The sequence below is a fragment of the Lepidochelys olivacea genome, assembly GCF_965140295.1.
Source record: "Lepidochelys olivacea isolate rLepOli2 genome assembly, chromosome: 5".
Classification (NCBI taxonomy): Eukaryota; Metazoa; Chordata; order Testudines; family Cheloniidae; genus Lepidochelys; species Lepidochelys olivacea.
Window position 1 is genome coordinate 85,939,186 of NC_140415.1, and position 22,923 is coordinate 85,962,108.

General features: G+C 40.3%; 2 protein-coding genes across 2 annotated transcripts in view; one reads left to right on the forward strand and one right to left on the reverse strand.

The window, feature by feature from the left end:
- SEMA4D (semaphorin 4D) overlaps nucleotides 1–19,885 on the forward strand; it is a 157,513-nt gene extending 137,628 nt beyond the window's left edge. The window contains exons 17-19 of the mRNA XM_084629075.1: nucleotides 13,748–13,957; nucleotides 14,811–14,908; nucleotides 15,797–19,885. Coding sequence (XP_084485201.1) covers nucleotides 13,748–13,957; nucleotides 14,811–14,908; nucleotides 15,797–15,826 — 338 coding nt within the window. The 3' untranslated portion in view covers nucleotides 15,827–19,885. The remainder of the gene's footprint in view (nucleotides 1–13,747; nucleotides 13,958–14,810; nucleotides 14,909–15,796) is intronic.
- Nucleotides 19,886–20,992: 1,107 nt separating this feature from the next.
- Nucleotides 20,993–22,923, reverse strand: part of SECISBP2 (SECIS binding protein 2) — a 55,722-nt gene continuing 53,791 nt past the window's right edge. The window contains exon 18 of the mRNA XM_084629070.1: nucleotides 20,993–22,707. Within this exon, the coding sequence (XP_084485196.1) occupies nucleotides 22,598–22,707 (110 nt within the window). The 3' untranslated portion in view covers nucleotides 20,993–22,597. The remainder of the gene's footprint in view (nucleotides 22,708–22,923) is intronic.

Sequence of the window (22,923 nt, forward strand, 5' to 3'; positions counted from 1 at the left end):
TAATGTTCTCTCTGAACAGACTCTCATAATCATGCCATAAGAGAGTTCTCTCTTGATTTTGGACATCATATCTGGGAAACCAACATTTATCAGGAGCCTCCCAGAGCTTGGTGGCTGGCATTAGTGGAAGTTTTAATGAGGTTAAGAAATGGGATTGGAAGGATACTCTTTTGTAAGTTTTCCTTCTGTAATAATTGGTTGTTTGTGAGGACTGACCCAGGACACTGCTGAATGTAAAATCATGAGGCTGTATTTTTTGAGCTAAGGGATCAGGCTCATTAGCTCACAGGCAGTAGCAGACTCATTAATCTCTGTATGGGGTTGAGCTACTAGAGGGTACAGATAGCTAGCTATACAGCTCCTTTTGTTAATGGTGATTACAGTTATATATTATGTTTGCTCTCATTTTACTAAAAGAATAAAAACAGGTCAGAGTCAATGAAGGTTTAAGTGGTCTAGCGGTAATGGGGAGAAACCTTGTGGTGTTGGCTTTCAGGTTCAGATAATATTGCTTTTCATTGTTTTGGGGACTCTGCCTTCCCCAGATGTTTTTCTCTGAAGTTGAAGGTTTTCCATTACTATTTTTTCCCAACTCTCCAGCCTGAATGACAACCCCATGTGAATGACAATAAATGCTCCCTAAGTTCAGAAGCAGATTTTAAAGGAGCTATTTATACCTTAATCAGGTAATAAGCCCTTTAATTACTTTGCCCTGATTGGGCACATCACCATTTGAGGGTTACTTTATCAAAATATGGTGCAAACAAATAGTCCCCCGTCCTCCCTTAAACCTCAACTGTAATATTACTGGGAAAAAAGACCCATAATTCTTTAAAATCACAAATGACTTCTGAAGGCTATTCTTTCTCACTTCTCAGGACAAATATTGCTTCCACTGAATTACCATTGCAAACATTTCTACGCTTCTTGTTTTAAACTTCTGCATTAGGGTATGTGTCCACAGGCCGCGGCAGCGAGTCTCCCAGCCAAGGTCGACAGTTGCGTAGACAGCACTTTGAAGTTGTGGCTCAAGCTGGAGCTCGGGTTCTAAAGCCCACCCTTATCCCTGGGCTTCAAAGGCTCAGCTCCAGCCCCACCTGCAACTTCAGAGAGCTGTCTAGGCAGCTATTTTTAGAGCACTAGTATGAGTCCCACTAGCCCAAGTCCATTGCTCTGGGCCGGGAGGCTTGTTACCTCAGTCTGTGTAGACGTTACCCTATGAGCCTCACAGTTATTTTGAGAATACTTCAGATTGTGTTACCCATAACTCTGGAGAGAATGCATATCTATCATGTCCTCAACAGGCCATGCCTGAGCTAGTGTTCAGACAAATGCCTGAGGTTTGGTTTTATTGATAATCCAAAAGAATAAAACAATATACACCTCCACACAAGCTTTCTCCTTCTCTGAGAGTGGCTATTCCTGGAGTTTACCTCCCATCAGTACATGGTTTTTAATTATTACTTCTGTGGACCAGTTGAAAGGTCAATAGTAGTGGTTCATAGATCAGAGTTTGAGAATACTGACCAGCCGTCAGATGGCTCATAAACAAGCTGTTCCTAAATCAAATTTATAACTTAGAGGTGAAAAGCCTCATGTCTTCTAGAGCCATCCAATCCCTTAGAAAAAAAGTATTTGAATACTTCCTAAAATGTTTTATCTGTACAGTAGAATCTCGGAGTCACAAACACCAGAGTTACAAACTGACTGGTCAACCACACAGCTCATTTGGAACTGGAAGTACGCAATCAAGCAGCAGCAGAGACAAATAAAAAAAGCTCGTACAGTACAGCACAGTGTTCACAGTGTTTAAATGTAAACTATTAAAAATAAAGGGAAAGTTTAAAAAACAGATTTGATAAGGTAAGGAAACTGTTTCTGTGCTTGTTTCATTTAAATTAAGAAGGTTAAAAGCAGAATTTTGCTTCTGCATAGTAAAGTTTCAAAGCTGTATTGTCAATGTTCAGTTGTAAATGTTTAAAAGAACAACTATAACGTTTTGTTCAGAGTTATGAATATTTCAGAGTTACGAACAACCTCCATTCCAGAGCAGTCCATAACTCTGAGGTTTTACTGTAACATTTTTATGGACAGTAAATTAATTTTGAGTATAAAATAATGTGGTGCTTTCTCTTTGCTACAGCCCATACCCTTGACTTTAATCTGCACAGTCATTATTAATCCATGCTTGGTTTATCTTTATCTTCATGCGGGGATGCTAAATTTGAACTTGCTAACCAGTTTTATATCCTCTTTCTTGTATTAGGTTGTCCCTAAACCTTTTGTTTCTAATCTGAAACTGACTGCCCAGGACTATTTAATATCGGCCTCTGTGGATATAGTAATCTGATGGAGCTTGATCTTTACTGAGATATCTTTATGCCTTACATATACATCTGTGTCCCCTTATTTCTTTTTTGTTTTTAGTATCAAAGGTAACCTGCAAGGCTGAAAAATACTGTCCCTATTGATATTAACAGACAAGGCCTGAAAGCTGGTCACTCAAGCTTACACAACCAACTAAATTCCTTTGAAGAAAGACTTGCATCAAAAGCATGTAGTCCTGTTAAACTAGACTAAGAATGTCTTTGCTTTTGTTGGTTTATGTCTCAAATTCGTTGAGAGCCTACAGTTGTTATTGACTCATTATAATGTTGTTAACTGAGCACTTCCTGTTTCAGAGACCAGTGACCCTGCTTTGACCGATCACACCTATCTTGTATGCAAAACAATTCTAAATGCCAATATTATTTCACACCTCTTTTTCCCTCCCCCTTTCTGGAAAAATATCTAGTCAGTTAACAGCATCTTCACGGAAACCTTTGAAATTAATGTAATGTTTTTAAATTCTTGGTGATAATGGTAGATCTGAACAAACAGAAAACAGCTCCCTTGTTAGACTGACGGTTGCTATACATTGATACATTTGAAGACAAAACTGAATGCAGTATAACCTGGACCCCTAAAAGAAATAACTGCAATGGGGACAATTATCATTGTTGGTTCATTTTAAGTGAAAGTCTGTACCATCCTCCAGCCCCTAGATGGTTGTTTACAAATTTAGCCTGGAGCACGTTAGGCCTAAATGGTATAAACTCTGAATCAACGGGGTAAGAATTACAAGGGTTATATCATTCCTCTTTGGGACATAAATAGGGCCCTACCAAATTCATGGTCCATTTCGGTCAATTTCACAGTCACAGAATTTTAAAAACTGTAAATTTCATGATTTCAGCTATTTAAATGTGAAATTTCAGGGTGTTATAACTGTAGGGGCCCTGACCCAAAAAGGAGTTGTGGGGGAGGGGGTTGCGGTGCTGCTACCCTTACTTCTGCGCTGCTGCTGGCAGCGGCGCTGCTTTCAGAGCTGGGCGGCTGGAGAGCGGCGGCTGCTGGCCAGGAGCCCAGCTCTGAAGGTAGAGCAGCTGCCAGCAGCAGCGCAGAAGTAGGGATGGCCTGGTATGGTATTGCCACCCTTCCTTCTGCACTGCTGCCTGCTGTGCTGAGCCCTCAGTCAAACAGCTGCCGCTCTCTGGCTGCCCAGCTCTGAAGGCAGCAGTGCAGAAGTAAGGGAGGCAGGGTGTGGTATTCCCACCCTTACTTGTGTGCTGCTGTTGGCGGGGTGCTGCCTTCAAAGCTGGGCACCTGGCCAACAGCCGCCGCTCCCCGGCCACCCAGCTCTGAAGGCAGCGCAGGAGTGGCAATACTGCGACCCCCTAAAATAACCTTTCAACCCCCCTGCAACTCCCTTTTGGGTCAGGAGCCCCAATTTGAGAAACACGTGTCTCTCCCATGAAAACTGTATAGTATAGGGTAAAAGCACACAAAAGACCAGATTTCACGGGTGGGGGACGAGGTATCATGGTCAGTGACGCATTTTTCATGGCTGTGAATTTGGTAAGGCCCTAATTATAAATCAGCAGCTGAGATCAGAGAGAAATGTATTCCCCCATAGTATAATATTGTGCAATTGGCTAGGATCAATGAGATTTTCCCCTTCTACTGAATCATTAGGTACAGCAGTAGATTACATTGTTCTAGTATACCATTCATATATTCCAAACAACTACCTTAACCAGCATAGTGAAAATGGCAATGCTATAAAAAACATTTTTCCCTTAAAAATTCGAGAGGTTTTTTTCTCAAGTTAGAACTGGTATTGTAGTTATAATAGTTATTCTTAGCATGTATGTAATGTTTTCAAATGCACCTTACAAACAGTAGTGGTATTTTTTATTTTAGTTTTCGACAAAGTATCAGTGAATTTTGTTTATAAATTTTATGCACATTCACTGTTAAGAGATTGGATGATTTAAGTTGGTACATCAGTCTGGTGGGTTTTTGTAACTAATAATAACAAGGAAGTTAAGATCAAGACAATGTGAAATCTGATTCTTTGCAGTGGGATTTTATCACTGCATTATTGATCACACTTCAAAGATCTGAAGTACATTTTTAAAATTAATTTTAGAGTGGTATCTATGTGTTACATTAATAAGGAGATCTCTACTCTCTTTTGGCAATGTACCCTGTTGAGTTCTATTATAGAAAGTGAATAATCTCCTGAGACTCAAATATACAGCCGATGATGTGTACCTTCTAACTTGGGTAGAAAACTTACCATTGGATACCTGTATGAACCTACCACTTTGCTGCTTAGTGCATTACATAATGATTAGTGCAGTACTTAGGATCGGTAAGATGTAAGGTCTCTAGTGTAGCCGCTCTAAGCTGACAGGAGAGAGCTCTCCCGTTGGCTTAATTACTCCAGCTCCCATAAGAGACGGTAGCTTTGTTGGTGGGAGAAGCTCTCTTGCCAACTTAACACTGTCCACACCGGTGTTTAAGTTGGCATGCTATGTTGCTCAGGAAGGTGGCTAATTCACACCCATGAGTGACACAATTTATGTCAACTTAAACTGTAGTGTAGCCATAGCCTTTGTCTCAGTTACATAAGTTGATCTGGTTATTAAAATACCAGTGTTCCCGCTGCCAACCCAGTGCACTCACACATGTTATTTAAAATCAGTGATTCAGTCTCTCTCATAAGAGATTCCAAGTGGGGGAGGAAGTGATATTTTGAGCTGGCATACAATGCAAGACACAAGAACAAATTGTTTACAAAATCAGCTGTGGTAAACTTACACTGTGACGAAGGATAAGACATAAGCATCTAGATATACTGAATTTAGCTTGTAAAGTCTGCACTCTGAGTTACCTTGTGGTATGTTTTTGACCCAAATATGGTGTGTAGATTCTTGCAGTGGACTCCAAGACTCTCAGAAGAGAGAGGGGTTCTTTGTAGATTGGTTTTACTAGACTTCATATCTTAGCCTCTCTCTTATTTTATAATACAGATAAAGTTCTTAAACCATTCTTTGATCTCCTCCCCCATGCCTAATGTGTATATCATAGGTTCTGTAGTGCCTTAGACCAGACTAGCAAGCCAAGATTTACTGCTAAGCCCTTGGTACCAGTAAGAATTTGGATTTCACAGTCCTAGATTGTAAAATGCATTACTGATCAGTGATATGCGTGGACCCATGTTGCAGCAATGAGGCATTATATTAAGAACATTCAAGGACTATAAACAGAATATGTTTTGCCAGCTTCCATGTTCTCTCTTAGAAGGGGTGATTAGGTGTCCTTGCTTAGTGTTGGGTCACGAATATGAATGAGGACCTAATTTTCTGCCTTCAGCTAGGATCAGCTCTTTTAATGAAAAATCCTTACCTTTCAGACTGCTAGTATTTCCATTATCTGGAGCCTGAGTAAATCCCATTAACTTTTACTGTTCCTGCTGAAATCATTCACCTGCTGTATATAGGTTTTATGTACCTCTCCCCCCACCCCAGCAAGGATCAAACTTAATTTCTGCCCTTCTCTAGCCTTCTTCACACCATATCCCCTCTCCTCCAAAAGATGAAGGTAAAATGATGGGACATATTCCCTTGTTCACTTTAGAGCACCGCAGTTAGAGGGTTTTTTGGTACATGCTTTTCTTCCCCATTGCCCCCAGACAGTGGCTATGTAGATGCTCTCCGTAAACAGTCTGGGAAGCTGAACTTTATTTTGCCTTACCTCTAAACTAAAAAATGAACATCTTATCCCTGCTACTAGATGCAAGAGGCTACCAACCTGTTAGAGTACTTTAAATTAGAAAACCCATAATCTGGAAACTAAGTAATCCCACTAATCCCTAGTGTTCAGCTTTCTAACATGTATTATCTTTTACAGGCAACTATGTAGGTTTCCTTTTGTGAGACCCTTCTTGGACCCACCTAGCTGATATCTAAATTCATACTATTGACACACTGGAAGCAATAGGTCGTAAGTGGACTGACTTTTCCAGCCTTGTAGACAGGTCAGCGGTCCTCTGGTTTGTTCTCTTTGCATTTTTTACCATCTTCAGGTTAGATGCTTGGTCTTACATTCATACATGTGTATTGCGCAGTGGTGACTGGATATTTTTCCCCACAAGAGACATTCTATTGTTTTTAGTTTGTACGTGCAGCATTTCATGTGCAATCTATTTAATCTTTTCCATAAGGCTGACATCAACACATTTTCAGTGTAGCTATTCTGTAAATTTAGCAGTAATTTAACAAACAATCCAGTTTTGTGCAAGCAGCAGGTTGTGTTCTTTAGATATGAATTGGCTGCTAATTGAAACAAACAGTATTTTATGATACATAATGAACCCTCTGTCCAGGAGTTAGAGAGATCTGTTTTCCCATGTTTCTCTTTGTGACTTTAGCTTCTATTGAAGCTAATCCACTTTCTCTTCTACAGGGGTAAGGAGCTGGTACCTTCATACAAACATCTTCCTTGTCATTATCTGGAAAGCGCAACAGCAGACCACACTTTAGGTCATATCTCTGTGGACTTGTTGCAATCTGTTCATGTCAAGAAACTTCCTTTCCCTCAGCAAGTGCCCTGTTTTCTTACTACTTGTTCACAGGGGTTTGCTGAGTCACAGCTCTTACGTCTGCTTCAGTTGTATCAGTTCATTATCAGCTAGCCTGTGACTCAATCAGACCTGGTCTACGCTAGGGGAGGAATTGATCTAAGTTATGCAACTTCAGCTACGTGAATAACATCGCTGAAGTCAGTGTACTTAGATCTACTCACTGCGGTGTCTTCACTGTGGTAAGTCGACAGCTAACGTTCTCCCGTTGACTCCACCCGCGCCTCTCGCCCTGGAGTCGATGGGAGAGCGCTCAGCAGTTGATTTCTCACATCTAGACTAGGCGTGATAAATTGACCCCTGCTAGATTGATCGCTGCCTATCGATCTAGTGGGTAATTTAGACAAGCCCTCAAGAGTTCTGCTTCTCATCTAGCCCTTACAGTTTCCAAATAGAGAATCACTCAGCCTAACACCCAGTTTTCATTCGCCTACTGTTCAAAGAATAGTATTGGTAGTTGCCTTTCTAATGTAACAGGAATTGCTCCACCTGAAGCATGCTCTCTCTTTTTCTGTTCACTGCTTTGAAAAGACTAATCTTGCCTTTCACTTTTCTGTCCTGTGGCTCCTGATCATTTTTTCTGCAACCAGATTATACAGTTTGTTAAAACCTAATCCTAGTTTTGGATGAGGGATTCCTAAATGGTTCTGATGTTTTAATTTTTTTTTATTGCAGTACAGTATGTTCAGTTCAAACCAAACCTGTAGACCAGCTGTTACTCCATATGTCTCTCATTTTTGAGATTAAGAAATGTCACTATTCCTGTATGGGCTGTTCTGAACCAGCTCCATGGCTGCCAGCCACATCTTCTATCTGTATATATTTTCTGTTCTTCCATACCTGTACACCATTAATGACACCCTTTTCTATTGGCTCTCTTTATAGTGCCTTTCTCTCATCATTCCAACCATCAGTACAAAGAGTCCTTCTTGTTATCCTGCTTTAGCACACACCTGAGATGCCAGAGTAAATTTTCATTAGGCTAGTACAAAAGCCCTTCTATTCTGAGATGAAGGTTCTCTGATTCCCTTGCAGCCATTGCTGATTAATCACTAAAGTTCATTGCATATCAATTCACTGGTGACTTTTAGAGATTAGCTAGGTACAACTCTAAGCTGTTTATTCTTGCTAGCAGCTCACTCTTTGCTTTTACCTGATTACTAGTCACATTCCTTTACTATTTAATTTCCATCCTTGATAATCTTAGAGTGACCTTCAGGGAGACCTGATCTAAGCTTCTTCATTTTAGCTCCAGGAATAGCATGATTCTGGAAAAATACTACATTAAATTGTGTAGTGGCAGTGTGACAGCATTTCTTGTGTTCTACATAATGCATCTTTAAGTGGCTCATTAAGTGGTGGAAGCTCACTTTCTTCCCCTCTTTTGCAAGGCATGGAAGCCTTTTGGCCACAGGACCCAGGATTTTCCAATATTCTCCTTCAGGCAATCTTTCTTTCTTGTACTACTGCTTCTCCTGTCAAGGAAACAGCTCATTCCAATGAGCTGTTTAAATTAGTATCTCAGAGGTTTTTTGGAAGCAGTCTGCACTCTGTTTCAGGATTAGGTTTGTATACAGTGAACCGTTTAATAATCAGTAAATTGGTAGTAGAATTTTAGTATTCTAAGTGTATTCTTGCATATTGCCGGTAGAACATCTGCAGCTGTATTGTTCATACATTGGAGAGTTTTTTACTTTGCTTTTTAAAATTGTAATTTTTTAAGGGAATTCAGAACATTTCAAATTTCAGTGACTAAAGTTAGGCACCTAAATCCCTAATTAGGCACCTAAAAAGTGACCCAAATTGGAGGTGATGAGGATCTGCAGCTCCCATTGATGTAAACTGGAGCTGGGGGAACTTTAAGTTTCTGATTTTCAAAGGTGTTAAGTCTAAAAATGTTGGCTTTGTGTGAAATGTACTAGGGTGGCAGCTCTGGAAAATGAAGCCTTGTATATATGCACACAAGCATAACACAGGTAATGCAAGCTTCTTTTCACTACCCAGACAATCACTCCATACTGACCGGGAGGAGCTTTCCAGAGGAAAAGAATAGTTCAGTCTCAAGATCAGTGCTTGTTGGGAGAGTGGTGCGTGGGGCTTTTTTATGTGAATATATGACAGACCATTAATTTTACTCCTTTCAAGTAAATCTCCAAATAGTTGTCCAAGTTTTGATGGCTTTCTGTAACTAGTGACTTTGCTTGAAACAGTGGCTTTGAGATGACACCCCTGAAAAGTCCATTTCCTAAGGTTGGTTTTACTATATTGATGGTTACATGTGCAGAATAGCTTCTGATGCATATTGCACTCCTATTATTATGCATTAATTTGATCCTTTTCTTTCATTTTATAATCCTTTTTTTAAATCTCTCAAGCACTCACAAAGAGAGGATAACAACTGAATGTAAGTATTTGTTTAAATGTGTTTGAAGACCCCAAGATATGAAATTCTATGGTCACTCAGTGAGCAATTCTCTTGTATTCAATCTGTGTTCTATCCACTTCATAAATACAAAGGAAACTATAAATTTTCTAGTTATGACATATGATTGCCAACTATTTCTCAGCAGTATCAATACTTCTATCATCTGGTATCATCACTTAATTTAAAAAGAAGCACAGTCCTTTGTATTGGATTCACCAGCACATCTCTGCAAGAAACTTTAGCAGACATTCTTTCATTGAATCTATTAAATATCACTTACAGAAACAATGTATCTCAGAGGATTCTGGAGAGTTAAAGCTGAGTTACACATAACAGGTGTTTGAATCAAGATTTATGCAAATCATAATATAGTACTTAATGTAAACCAGAAGATTGGGGAGATCAAGATGTTTCCTAGCAATTTTTTTTTTTTTTTAACCTTTTGCATGCTTCTGGGAAGCTGAGCAAATGAAACTAAGTACCATAGTGGAAGATGTGATTAGATTAGAGAATCAGGACTGAACTACCGTGAAACGTGCAGAAAGGCCAGTAAAGCTTTCTTTCCCAAGCAGACCAAAAAGGGTACAAACATGTTGTTTGCATCCTGGTTGGTTGTTGTAAAAGTCTGATGTGCAAAAATCTTGCAGTGTGTGGGAAATCCCAGTACTGTTGACTATGCATATGATGGATGTTTGTGGGAAGACAGCAAAGTAGTCACTTGTTCAGTGACTCCCCAGAGTGATGACCCAGGATCACACTCCTTGTGAGATAACCAGAACAAGGAAGTTTCTAAAGGGATTGCCAAACCCAAGTTTGTTTGTTTTTGGAAACTACAGCTTTTTTAAAGCGTCTGAAGCCTTTCCAAGACCATTATGATTTTTAAGAACTGAGATTGTTTTGGTAATGAAAACAGAGCAGGCGCTTGGCAACTCTTTTGGCACTTCAGTATAAATGGGAAATAGCATGAAATCACACTGACTTGCATTTCTAATTAATTGAAAATAAGTTTGCAGGAAATGGTCTTCTGCATTAAACGTGCTGTTTCATGATATGGCCCGCCCACTACTGTAGGAAAAAGGGACATTCTAGAAGGTCAAGATAGTAAGTAGCTCAAATCAAACTTGGTAAAGTTAGTAGCTGAACTACTATGAATCCATTTGTTTGAAAATGACACTCTTAAATGCTTATGTGGTGTCTGGGCACCTGCCAATCTTTAACGTATTTATGCTCACAAAAACCTTGTGAGATAGTGAAATATCTTAGCCATTTTACAGATCGGGAACGAAGACACAGAGAGAGGGGACTTGTCCAGAGTCACACAGGAAGTCTGATAAAGCAGGGAACTGAACCTCGATAGCCCAAGTCCCAAGCAAGGGCCTAATCACGGGACCCTCTCTTCCAAACAGCAAGAGGATGAGTGAAGATCTGTATTTTGAATAGAATTAGGATTTTGAGGGAAAGGGAATAAGTTGCTTCATCTTCTTGTGTATGCCATTTATGTTGTTTCTAGTGCCAGTCATCTTGATATTCTGCTGTACAATTACTTTTGCATGGAAATATATATACTTATCCAGACACTGGTATATTTGCAAGGTCTTGAGAAGAGTTAGTATTATCTAGGATGGCTTGTCATACACTGCATTCTTATCCTTTGTGGTACTTGAGTACACTGAATAGTTTTACACTAGCTCATTTAAAAGAAAATGCATATTGCAACTGTTGAAAAGCTTGAATAGTGAACCAGGCAAATTACTAGCTTAGTATAGCTTAGTATCTCTTTTCCCCCTTCTGGGTTAGGTCACTGCTAAAAGCAACAAATAGTTAAATTTAGTTGATTAGTAATATATATGATACGATGCCAACTGAGTGGGAAGATAAGATTAGATAAGGTCACATGAATTCTTATGGGACATGTCATAAAATGAAGTGTGTTATACTAGTAAACCAATTACCTAGTAGCTGTTCTCTGTTCAAACTTTCACAGTATTCTCTAGCTTGCTCTTTTTAACAAGTATTTCTAGACTTTCAATTGGTCAAATTTCAATTTCTCTCAGAAATTTTGGAAAAGCAACTAATTTCCTCAGCTGTTGAAGTCATTACTAAATTTATCCCTTCCACTGTATCAATGGACTTTCTCTCTCCAAGCGTTTATCTTGACATTTGCAAAAGTCCATTTTATGTCTTCTAACTTTTTAGTTAGAATCAACTTTTTCTTTTTAAACTGATCTTCCATATTTGTGGTGGATCATTTCTCACTTCTCCATTTCCAGGGATAGTAAAACTTATATTAACTTGTTACTCTTTATTTGCAAGAATGCAGTCCCTTGCAACATTACTATCAATACAATACCAGAGGTATGCATGGCACCTAGGCCAATAAAACACTCTCCTCGCCTAGAAAAGTCAGTAGGAAACTATGTAAGGCTTTGAAGAATCAGGATCTAAATTTTTAATTCCAAGATTTGATTTCCTGAAATTAAAATATCCTTGGACTTCGATGACACATCTGGGATCAGTAGAAAGAATAACAAGAAAATCTCTATCCTTGCCCAATTCACTAGTATCCTGAATTCAAGTTTCTTGTGGGCATTACTCCCACAAGAGTCCTTTTAATTATCAGTCTAAATCACAGAATTGGTGTGGCCTTTGTTTTTTTTAATCCTGACCTTGTTGTTTTTTGAGTGTATAGTTTACTGTACAGATACTGGGGAAGCTAAAATACCAGTGTCCTGCATAGTCCAGCAAACTTTCATTTCCATTGTCTTCTTGCACACCTGGGCTGTTGCAGATGTTGAGGGTTGGGTATTTTCAGTTCATTATATATTTTTCCCAAATAATTTAATCTCTCCCATCTTGATTATCAGCTGGTATCTAAGTACTATTAAATATATTGTGCCAATCTCCTATCTCTTCCCTTTTATCTTGCTCTTACAGAATGGTCCTATCAAGGTTTAATTAGATCATAATCTCCATCATTCATCCTCACTACCACTTTGTTGTTTCTTTGCATTTGTGTAAGGTATTTTAACAAACAGGAAGCTTTTCTTATTCCTTTAACTTCCAAACCACTCCACTTTGTCTACTGAAACCCGAGATAAGGACGAAGGTTTTTTGGTATGTGTACAATGCCTACTGCATCGGGTGTGGTGGTAGAACACTAATGTGAAAGTTCTCCATTTTCCATGCAAAGCCTACCTAATAAGGTCTGCCTGTTTGAATGTAGGTCAGTGTCCCTCTTATGTGACAATCACTAATCCAAATCAACTCATTATACAGTTCATAGTAGTGGTCAGTGAATCCACCCCTTGCAATGTAGGTAAGTCTCTCTAATATGGTGTCTCCTCCCTTCGTTGTCAACAAAAAGAGGCCTAAGACCACCTGCCTCACTGCTATCTTCCCTCCTCTATTCATCAATAAGGGTGTTTGATTATAGGTCACATGGGCACATCAGGACTTGCCTTCAGAATGGTAATGGATTTTTTTTTTAAGTTGTTCGATATGGAAAGCCAAAGACAGCATACATCCCTGTTTTCTTTATCTGGGCTATATCTGTCTCCGCTAAATTCCTAACTGTACACACCAAGCAGAATTGCATTTGTCTGTCTTTGATAGCCCCTATTTTACTTTATCCCAAGAAAACAATGTCAATCTTTAGCTTGGTTGCATTCTGTTCCTCACGGATGGTATGAATATTGGTGATTAGGCATAAAGGCTAGATAGCTATTTGCCCTCTGCTCCTCTTACCCTAAGATGCCAAGTTCTTTCACCTCCTTTATCTGACTACCCTGCTGACATTTGTGATGTCTCTTCTGTTTCATCTGATTTTGCGTCCATTACACCTAATATCTTCAACGGCTCTGAGTTTCTGGCCTTTTTTCTGCTAGTGGCTTGTACTTGGTATTGGTCTTCTTTTCAAGAAAACAAGTGCTGCACCTCTTGCACACGGGCTTACCTAGGTTCCCTCACTGTCCAGTCTACAATCATGTTACTTCTTTCAGGGGTGGCTTCTACTTTTGAGAATGTCAGAATCCAGGTGTTTCTTTCCCACTTAACAATTCCCTGAGAATCTTTTCTGTTGGAGTGCTAAGCTTTTATTCTTACCTGCTCATCAACACTGGTGTCCCAGTCTTCTGACCACACTGCACTCAAGAACCATAGGAACAAACAGAGCCCTCAGAACAGTTCTTATCTTCAGCTATTTATATTCTAAAATCCAGAATCTGGTGCTGTCTAATCATCACAATTTCAGGGTTTCATGTTAATGTTTCATCACACTTTAATCTACATTTGACACTCTCTTCATTTTTAATTTCTTACAAATGGTTTCTTCAGTAATTAAACTAAGATTTTCACAGGTCCCAGTGATGCACATTTTGTCTGGAAGAAGAATGGACAGAAAGTGGAAGCATGTGTCAGTGAGCAATCCCATGCATTGGCTGATGGCAGAGTGCATATTCTAAGCTGGGTGAAAGATGCTGTAGCAGAAAACTCTGAATACCATTGTTCAGTCCTCTCAAAAGCTGGAAATAAAACATCAAAAGTGCTCATCACAGTGGAAGGAAAAGGTAGGCTCTTGCAGTGGGTATGCACTGCTTATCCTGGCCTGATGCAGGGAGGACAGCTTTAAAATTAGCTCACCTATAAAGACCATATACATGCTTGAAGACTGTTACTATTAAAAAAAACACTAATTTCTAAGTAAATTTAGTGTCCACTTCAGATGTTATTGTAGAAGGGATTCCTAGTTCACAATATTTAAAAGGCTGGCTTATTCCCATGAGGGCTGCATTTGTTTCTGGAAGGAATAAGTAGCATATCCATATTGACTAATGTGATTGCTGTTGTCGTTTCATTTCTAGACTACATAGTTGGTGAGTTATGAAAACAGGTAGTCTGCTGACGGGTAATTTCGAAACAACCATAAAACATGTTCATTTAGACAAGCTTGGATTTTTAGTTTCCTGATTGAATACAGCTGTCAGCTTTTTATATTTCCAGTACTGATTTACTGTGTTTGGTAGCTACTTCAACCCCCTGCCATTTATATTACTGAAGTCACTTAAAATTTCCAGAATAACCACTTGCTGAAGGGTTTCAAAAGTAGGTGCTTAACATTAGGCTCCTAAATCCCTCTGTACATATCTAAATAAGGAGCTTGATTTTCAAAGGGGCTGAGTGTAGCCATCAGCTCCCTCTGAAGGCAATAGGAGCTGTTGTATTCTCAGCACTTTTGAAAATCTAGCCAAGTGCTCTGGTGCCTACTGATTCTGGGGATCAAGAGAGCACCAACATTCTCTCCAAACTCCACTGATGTTAACTCAGACGTTTTTCAAAGCTTCCCCTGAAGTCAATGGCAGATACTCATCTATTTAATCACAGCCTATTCATGTAGCTTGTTTCATGACTTACAATTTTCAGATAGTGCTGGTCAGGCTGGATGGGTAAAGGGGTATGACAGCTGGAAAAGTGCAGTCAGTGAACATCATGCAATGATGCAAAGCTGGAAGACGACCTGGGTAAGTTTCTTGACATGCATGTTGTCTTGTGCTATGCTGTTTAAGTGAGCGAGGGGGAGGAGCCTGAAAATCCTTATTTTTGACTTACCACTATATTGAACTGAGAGAACAGCATAGGATTCCATTTGTAGTCCATATATAGTACTGCCTGCTTGTCATTCAGTTACTTCTAGACAAAAATTGCCTTCCTCTGGTGTTTTAAGATCTAGTACCTTGGGGGTTGATGCTAGGAATGAAATCCAGGTTCCTATAGATAACACCAACCTGTCTCCAGCCAGTTGAATCATACCTGGATATTTTGTCATCAACTCAAAGTCCACCTTAGGACCAAGACAAATCAGTGAAGTGTGAGCGTATTTTTTCTCCTTCCTCCTCCCCTTTGATTCTATGAAATGGATGGTACTATCAGTAGGACCAATGTGGGGTGGGGATTTGAAGTGGCTTTCCACTACTCCTACCTCTGTTCCTTTCTCTAAGAAGTGTACAGACCAGGGGCTTATTTGGCTATTGTAAATAATGCCAACCTGCTCCTGCCTCCAAGGGACTGTTACAGCTGCTAAGCAAAGCTGGAGCCACAGGGCTGCTTCCTGGCTGATCCCTTTTACCCCAACACCAAAGACTGTGGGTATGTCCCTTAAGCTGCCATTATTGCCCCTCTGCACCACCAGTCTGATGACCAGATTCTTGGTTCCATGTAGCCACTTCCAGTGCTTCTGGTCTTGAGGAAAAAGCAGATTCAAGAGATAACATACCCTTATGGGCATGACAATTCAGCTTGATAGATCTACTGCTAGCTCATAGGATTGGCTTTAATATTTTCATGTTAAACAAGCTGATTTTATTTAATCTAGATTTCTAAAGTAAAATGAAATTGTCTTGTTCATTCAGGAGAGTTGCAAGAAGAAAGACACGCCCTAATGGACAGAGACAGGAGTAAGAGTTGGCTGACAAGGAAATGTCTGTAAAATGAGGCTTCCAGTACTCTAACCAGCATATCTGAAAAAGGATTCAGCAGATAGGTAGCTGGCAGGGGGGCTTGCTGTTCAGGAGACTCTGCTGAAAATTTAGGCAAAACAGGATTTCCTCATTGCACTGAAGAATGATTTATCTACTACCAAGACACTCCCCTACCCCTTTTGAACAACCTGATACCTGTTCCTCAATAACTAGCAGAAAAAGAACTAAGTGTTCCTACTGAGACTTGTGGTGCTCAAACATTGTAATGCAACCCCTAAATCCTGTTTTATGCAGACGAGGTAACTTCGATTGTGATGCTCTTTAACATTATTAAAGCAGTGGAGATTTAACAAGGATTTGGAACACTTCTATTTTTCAGAAAAGTAATGGGGGAGAGTAAGATTTACCTTGAAAGTCTGTTCTGGCATTTTAAAGAACATTCCTTTTTGGTGGGGGCAAATTCACTTTCCTTGTTTGTATAAATAGGCAGCAAAGCTACAATAGTATTTCAAAAAGAAACTACTGTGTGATTCATCACGGACATAGAGAGACCTTAAATTGAAAACTAATTCATGAAAAGTATTAATGTACAAAGGTTGTTTTGAAGTTAAATTTCTGTTGATTGGTACAGGAAAACTTGTATAAACAAAATTTGACAACTTAAGGTACAGTAAATATTTACTTACAGGACTTGAAAATAGTTGGCATACTGTAAATCACAGCACACAATGAGCTACAAAATATGCATAATATTTGGTACTGTGGAAGATCAAGTCTGATTTATGCTAAACATCTCTAAACAAATATTCAGCAATTGATAAAGGGCTCATGTGATACCAGGATTGTTTTTATTATTCCTAGTAAACATTTGCAGACTTAACAGTGAGGTAGCCAATCAAATTTTGGGAACCTACTTGTTTCACAGTGCTGTTTTAAAATAAGTTTTATTTTTCTGCAAAGGATCAATAAAAAGTTTGAGACATTTACTTGTTCTTCTCTTGTCCTCAACATTTCCACTGTTAGCATTGCACATAAATCCCTCACTTTTTATATAAAAGCTTTGGCTTGATTGTGCTGGGAATGGTCATTCAAAAAGTATTGTATTCTCTCCCTAACCCTGAATTTATATGAAATAAAACTTTTCCCCGCTTACCTGAATAATTCCTTTCTTTAAGCAGCAAGCTCTACAGATCTTTTACAATGGTACTTGAGCCTGCCTGGAGCTTGGGGACCAGACCTGGCAGCAGGGGAATACCCCATGCCTGAAGTTCCCTCTTGTTAAGCACTTCCACAGCCAGAATACTTCAAATTGTTAAATATACTTTGAGGAAAAATAACAATTTCTTCAAGCAAAGCATGGTGGGCTTGTCTTCATTAAGTAAAATTTAAGTCCCTGAATGTCAATTTTCATCTCAGTGATCCACTTGACTCTAGGGTCCACAGATCCATTACAATGGGATTTTCGTAGCAGTTCGCCTCTAGGATGGGAAGCAGGACATGGACATCGGCCCTTGGAGAAGACTTAGCCAATGCCATTTCCTTTTTTTTGGCAGAAGACTGGATGCATAATATGTAGAATTTGATGAAGGCAGTCTCAGTACAGAAGATATGAGTATTCTGCCCTGAGACTGTCCCTGCTCATAAGGACTGAACTTGAATGCCTAACCGAAGAACAGCATTTCTAATTTACTTACAGAATTTACACCTACCTTCTGAATTAGAAGTACAATACTAGGTCTTGTTTGAGAAAGCTCCCCATGTCCAATCTGGATAGTACAGTGAGGAGCAGAATGAGGTTCGAAGGTCATGTTCTATGACATCATGAAACTGGAATAAGTTGGTTGCCTTAAGGAAGCATTTCATGTTGGGAATCATCAAAAAAAGGAAGATTCATAACATGCTAAACACATCGCACTCCAGCCACTTGGCTTTTTTCTTTGGACATTTAATATACCTACAATAAAACCTTTCGGGGTTTTATTTAACATGGTAGTTATTCTACTGGCTGGTGCAAAGTCCATACTTTAAGTTCAGTTTCCAGCTGTCAATGCACAGATTTGTCACAGTAGCTAATCCCAAGGATCAAAGTCCCATATGTTTCCCTGAAACAGATTTAAATCCCCCCTTTCCCTACCTCGGGAGAGGCCACGTGATTTTTAGGTTGAGAAGGACCATATGTGAAATACTGTCCACTCATGTTAGCACTGCTTGTGAAAGCATGCAGGGGCACTTTGATAGTTCATATTTAATTTTTTGGGCTGAGTTTTCATTGTGAGAGGCCAGCCTAGGCTTGGCTGCCTGTGAAGGGCCTGTTGAGTAAGAGAGGTTAATATTTCAGGTAAAAATTTACCAGCTAGAATTGCTGAGCCCCTGACTGCCTTGGGCAGAAGGGTGTTAGAGGTGGCAGCAGCAGGAGGAAGCTGGGTCTGAAGGCCCCTTACCACTTTCTGGAATTGGTAGCAGCTGTGCTGTGTCCTGTGCCCTCCATCCATGAGGTAGCTGAGCTCTGCAGTCAGAAGCATGGCTGCTGGTGCAGGCTGTAGGAGCTCAAACATGGTCTTCCAAATGCCCTTCTGGCTTTGCTCCCCTCATGGAGATGGGACTGCTTGCCCCAGAGCCTGTTCTTTTCCAATCCCACCTGCCCCTTCTTCCATAGGCAAGAGACGAGCCAACTTCACTGGGCCTGAGCTGTGAGGAAAAAATGCCCTCTACCCACAGAGCTGGCAGAGCCCCACACAAGACAACTGGTAAGGAGGAGGGAGGGGGCAGCTGGAGAGACAGGCCTTCCTTTTTGCCTCTGGCTTTTCTCAGTCTAGCACTCTTCTTCCTACTCCCCCCCAGCTCCCAGCAAGCCTGTAGGAGAACCAGCATCTGCAAATGTATCAAAAGGGGAAGCAGAAATGAGGGGACAATCACCCCTAAAATCAAATGTTGCCCTCGGACACAGCTGGGAATGAGACACATTGCATTTCAAATGTTTAGACTTAACAGGCTGGAATTCTCGAATCAGGGGGGCCTGGTTAATGTGCCAGGAAAAACTGAAGGGAACTTCAGGGACTGGACACTCCCCTCCTGCCAGTGACTGACCAATGCTGAAGTATCATTCTAAGAGCTGTGGATCTTAGGATGAAGAAGCCAGCTGCATTTCCTCAATGACAGTTGTGAAAAAGAGGACCAAAGTCCTCCCACTTCAAAAAGTTTGACACACTAAGTGACATTCCTGGAGCAAAAGGTTGGATGCACTAATAAGCAAAACAAAGGCAAAATCAGACCCTTCCTTTTTACACTATTGAAGTCCTAAAGGAGTGGTGATCAGAGGCTTTGCTAAGACTACTGCTATGCTGGGGTGCAATGGCTAACGAAGAGAAACACTTGAAATACACCCAGCCTTTAGAGAAATGAAGTTACCTGCCTACTATGAAGTACTGATAGCTTCTTTGACATACATTGTAAGTTGTTCTCAGAACATTACCCTCAGTTTAGGTTACTTTACACTTCACCTGCCTGTGCATAATTTGAGCAAATAGGCCAATTCCTCTTCCTACCCGAAACTACAAGTGACCTGACTTCCTTTTGCTATTAAGGTCTGTTGCGGTAGCACGGAAGATAATCAGTTTTTTAAAATACTGCTGCTTTACCTGTTAAAAAAAAGCGAAAGAGGGCGAGCACAAAGATATGTGCTACTGCTGTGCTACCTCAGCAAGAACTGCCCCCACCAGTGACCCAAAGTCTCAAGGAGAAAGGAAGCCTTTACAATTGGCTAGGCTGTAATTCAGCACACCACAGGCCTTTCTGCCCCCCTCCCAACCACCCAAAAAAGTGGGCGCTATGGGGAGGAAACTACTATCAGGTGATTTTATATACTGAAAAATGAAATGTGTAGAAGTTATAACTGACTGCTGGCCCAGCAGAGGGGGTTGGTTGGCAGCGAGGCTGGCTTTAACTTAAGCTAGATCTCAAACTGTGGGAAGCATAGCACATTGTGGCAATGCAAAGTAAAAACACTTTGGAAACTAAGCAACAGGATTAGAAGGGGGGGGGGGGGGAAATCCAGCAGAGATTCTCTTACAGTGTTGCCCACAGAACTACTGTCTTAAAGGGGATGGTTGAGTGATGAGGTTGAACACTTCAACCCCTCAAAAGCTGTTTTGAAGGACAAATATCTATTCACTGCTTAATCATCTTCCACACTAATTCTGCCTTCAACAGCTCTCACCATACACACAGTGGGTTTCTTAGAGAGGACATGGGTGAGTAACTCCCTAAATTTGTTACAATGAAAACTGCTAAGGATGCTAGCATTAAGTCTTGGCTAACAGTCATGTTTATGCACTTCTATGGAGTGCAAAATGACCTGTGCAGAGTAGCAACCCTAGAGCATACAGATTCTCTATCATCTGCACTTCTGCCTTCTGGAAGTTGTGTAAAGCAAAAACCTAGCTACCTCTTCAGCTGCTGGAGAGCTTTCCATGATGCAGTGAACCTACCCAACACCGGCCCCCTGCCAAAACAAACCAAAACCTCTCCTGTAGTGGTATTTGCAGCAATAAACAGTCTAATAGAGTGCAACCATAACTACCTTCATACACAACAGTTTGCATTGCTGTGAGTACACAGCAACCTCCTACTGGGCCAAGAATGTCTACTGCCAGTCCAAATCATCTTTCAGCACTGAACTTTTTCCCCACTCCCAAAGTCAAGTTAAGGTCAGCTGCAATTATGGAAAAGTAGAACAATCTCCTATCCAGTGATCAGCTCAGTGTCAAAGCAGAGCTGCTTTGTCTCCTTTACTGACTACTCCCCAGAGCATAAGACTGTGGTTCACACATCAATCTCAAGCATTAGCTACGCTCTAACCACAGGATGCTATGCAAGTCAGAAAGACGACAACCCCAACCATATTTTCTGAAATCAATATAAATAATATACTGTGTCTTACATACGATAAAATGACATCAGTTTTATACTTTAAAAATCATTTCAAGGTTGACTTGATATTACCTCTGTCGCTTTTGGCTTACCTGTGATTCCTCCTGGCACTTGCTTTTCAGGAGGATTGTGCTAGAGAAGCTGAAATGAAAGCTGCTCTGAGAAGTTAGATGCAGTGCATAGTGGACGACACAGAGGTACTAGATGCATCTGGGATTTACACCCATTTTATTTTGCACACATTGAAATCAGAAATCCTAATTTTGGTTTTCACCCTTATACAAATCTGAATACTCTGCTACACTATTTGGCCCTCTCCATTAAGTGTGCCATCTTCATTTTAAAAATATATAAAGCATTGCTATTTATAAAAGAAACCTCCCACAAAAGTGCTCTACCACCACCAGGTACATGTCCAGTTTAAAAAAAGTCTCAATATCAAAAGTAAATTAAGCTTGTCTTCAGAAAACTTCTCTACATTTGATACACAATTATATACAGTCAGTCTTGGCTCTAACATATTAGTTCTTTTTCCTCAAATTAAGTCTTCATTATCTGAATCAAAATACACAATTGTACATTAAAAAAACAGAGTAGCAACAAGACTGACGAATTCTTCTGAAGGGAAGGGCTAAGAGCTCACATACTGTGTTTATGCAGCCAAGCACATTGCTGTATAATTCTCCCTTATGCAACAGTGCTACACAAATGGCTGCCCTTGGGGCTTGGCTGAGGCAGCCGGACAACAGCTAAAGAAAATGCAGGCAGCAGGTGCTGAAGAAATAGCCCTTCCCTGCAGAATTGAGTACCGCTGCTATAGCCCTGCTTCTTCCAAGCTGTGGTACTCCTAAGGCAGAGAAGAAATTCTGTAAGAGGAGAGAGGGGACAGAACAGGCTGGCCCACCTCTTTCCCTGAAGCATTCCTAAGCTCTGCCAGCAGAAGGGCTCTATCAGATCTTAAGAGCTCTTTAGGGTAGGAATCTCCTTTGTGGTCCATTTTAACTTTACCAGCTTCCCCATCTCTCAGGAATTTCTTGACTCATTACCCCATCCCCCTCCCAGCTGCTGCATGCCCCAAGTGAAGGAAGGGAGATTTTAGTTGACTTGACGCTAGAGCTGGTTGATAATTTTGATTTTTGTTGGGGGGGGAGGGGGAGGGAGGGAGAGGAGGCTATTTTCCCTTCAGAAAATTTCCAGTTTTTCTAAGAAAATTTCAAATTTTCTATTGGAAAAACTAAAGTGACTGCTCCCACCTGGAAGGTTCTTATCAATCTCACTTTCTGCCTGCAGGGAGAAAGTGAAATTAACAAGACCCTTCTAGGCAGATAACCAGCAACGTGAAATATTTTCCCAAAATGAAGGTTTTCAGAATTTCTGCGTCTCAAACAAATGTTGAAATTTTGTTTTCTAGCTAGCCCTACTTGTGGCACCAGACACCAGCAGTAATCAGCCTTACCAACCCTTAAAAACATGGCATGTATTAAAACAAGCCCATTCCTAAGTGGTCCTGGGTTAAAACGAGTTTCTCCTCCCTTCAAATTAATTCTCTAATACAAAGAATGAAGCAGCAGCAGCTTTAGTAGCCAGTCAAGTATACAGAAACCTGTAAGAATCAGCCAATGTTTCATGCATTCCAATGCATTTCAAGTGAGATCAGAATAGTCGTCTTAGCCAACTTTAAACGTTTCCTAGATTACTTTATTTGCTACACCTCACAGCTTAGATGGACCACTGATTTTAGATAATTCAATATTTACATATCTATGTAAAAAGTAATAAGGCCCAATAAAATATGATCCAGCTTTACTGAGGCTCTTCTAAATTCAAGGTCAGCATTTCAGTAGTAGCAATCTTTTCTAATTCCAAGGTATAAGGGTTATACTCCTCCTCAAGCTTTCTCTTCCAGATTTTGACTATAAACAAAGAACAGAATATTAGTATGAAAGTCACTTTAAATTTCTCCTAGAGTATCCCACAGATTCTCTTCCCCCCAGTTTAGTATTCACAGACAACCCTACTTAAGCACTGAAATGCTCAATCTCCCGGTATGAAGGACAATGTAAGAACTGAGGGAGAAATCAGCATGTAAGGGACTCTTAAGCCAACATACTTTGCAAGCACCTGCTGGA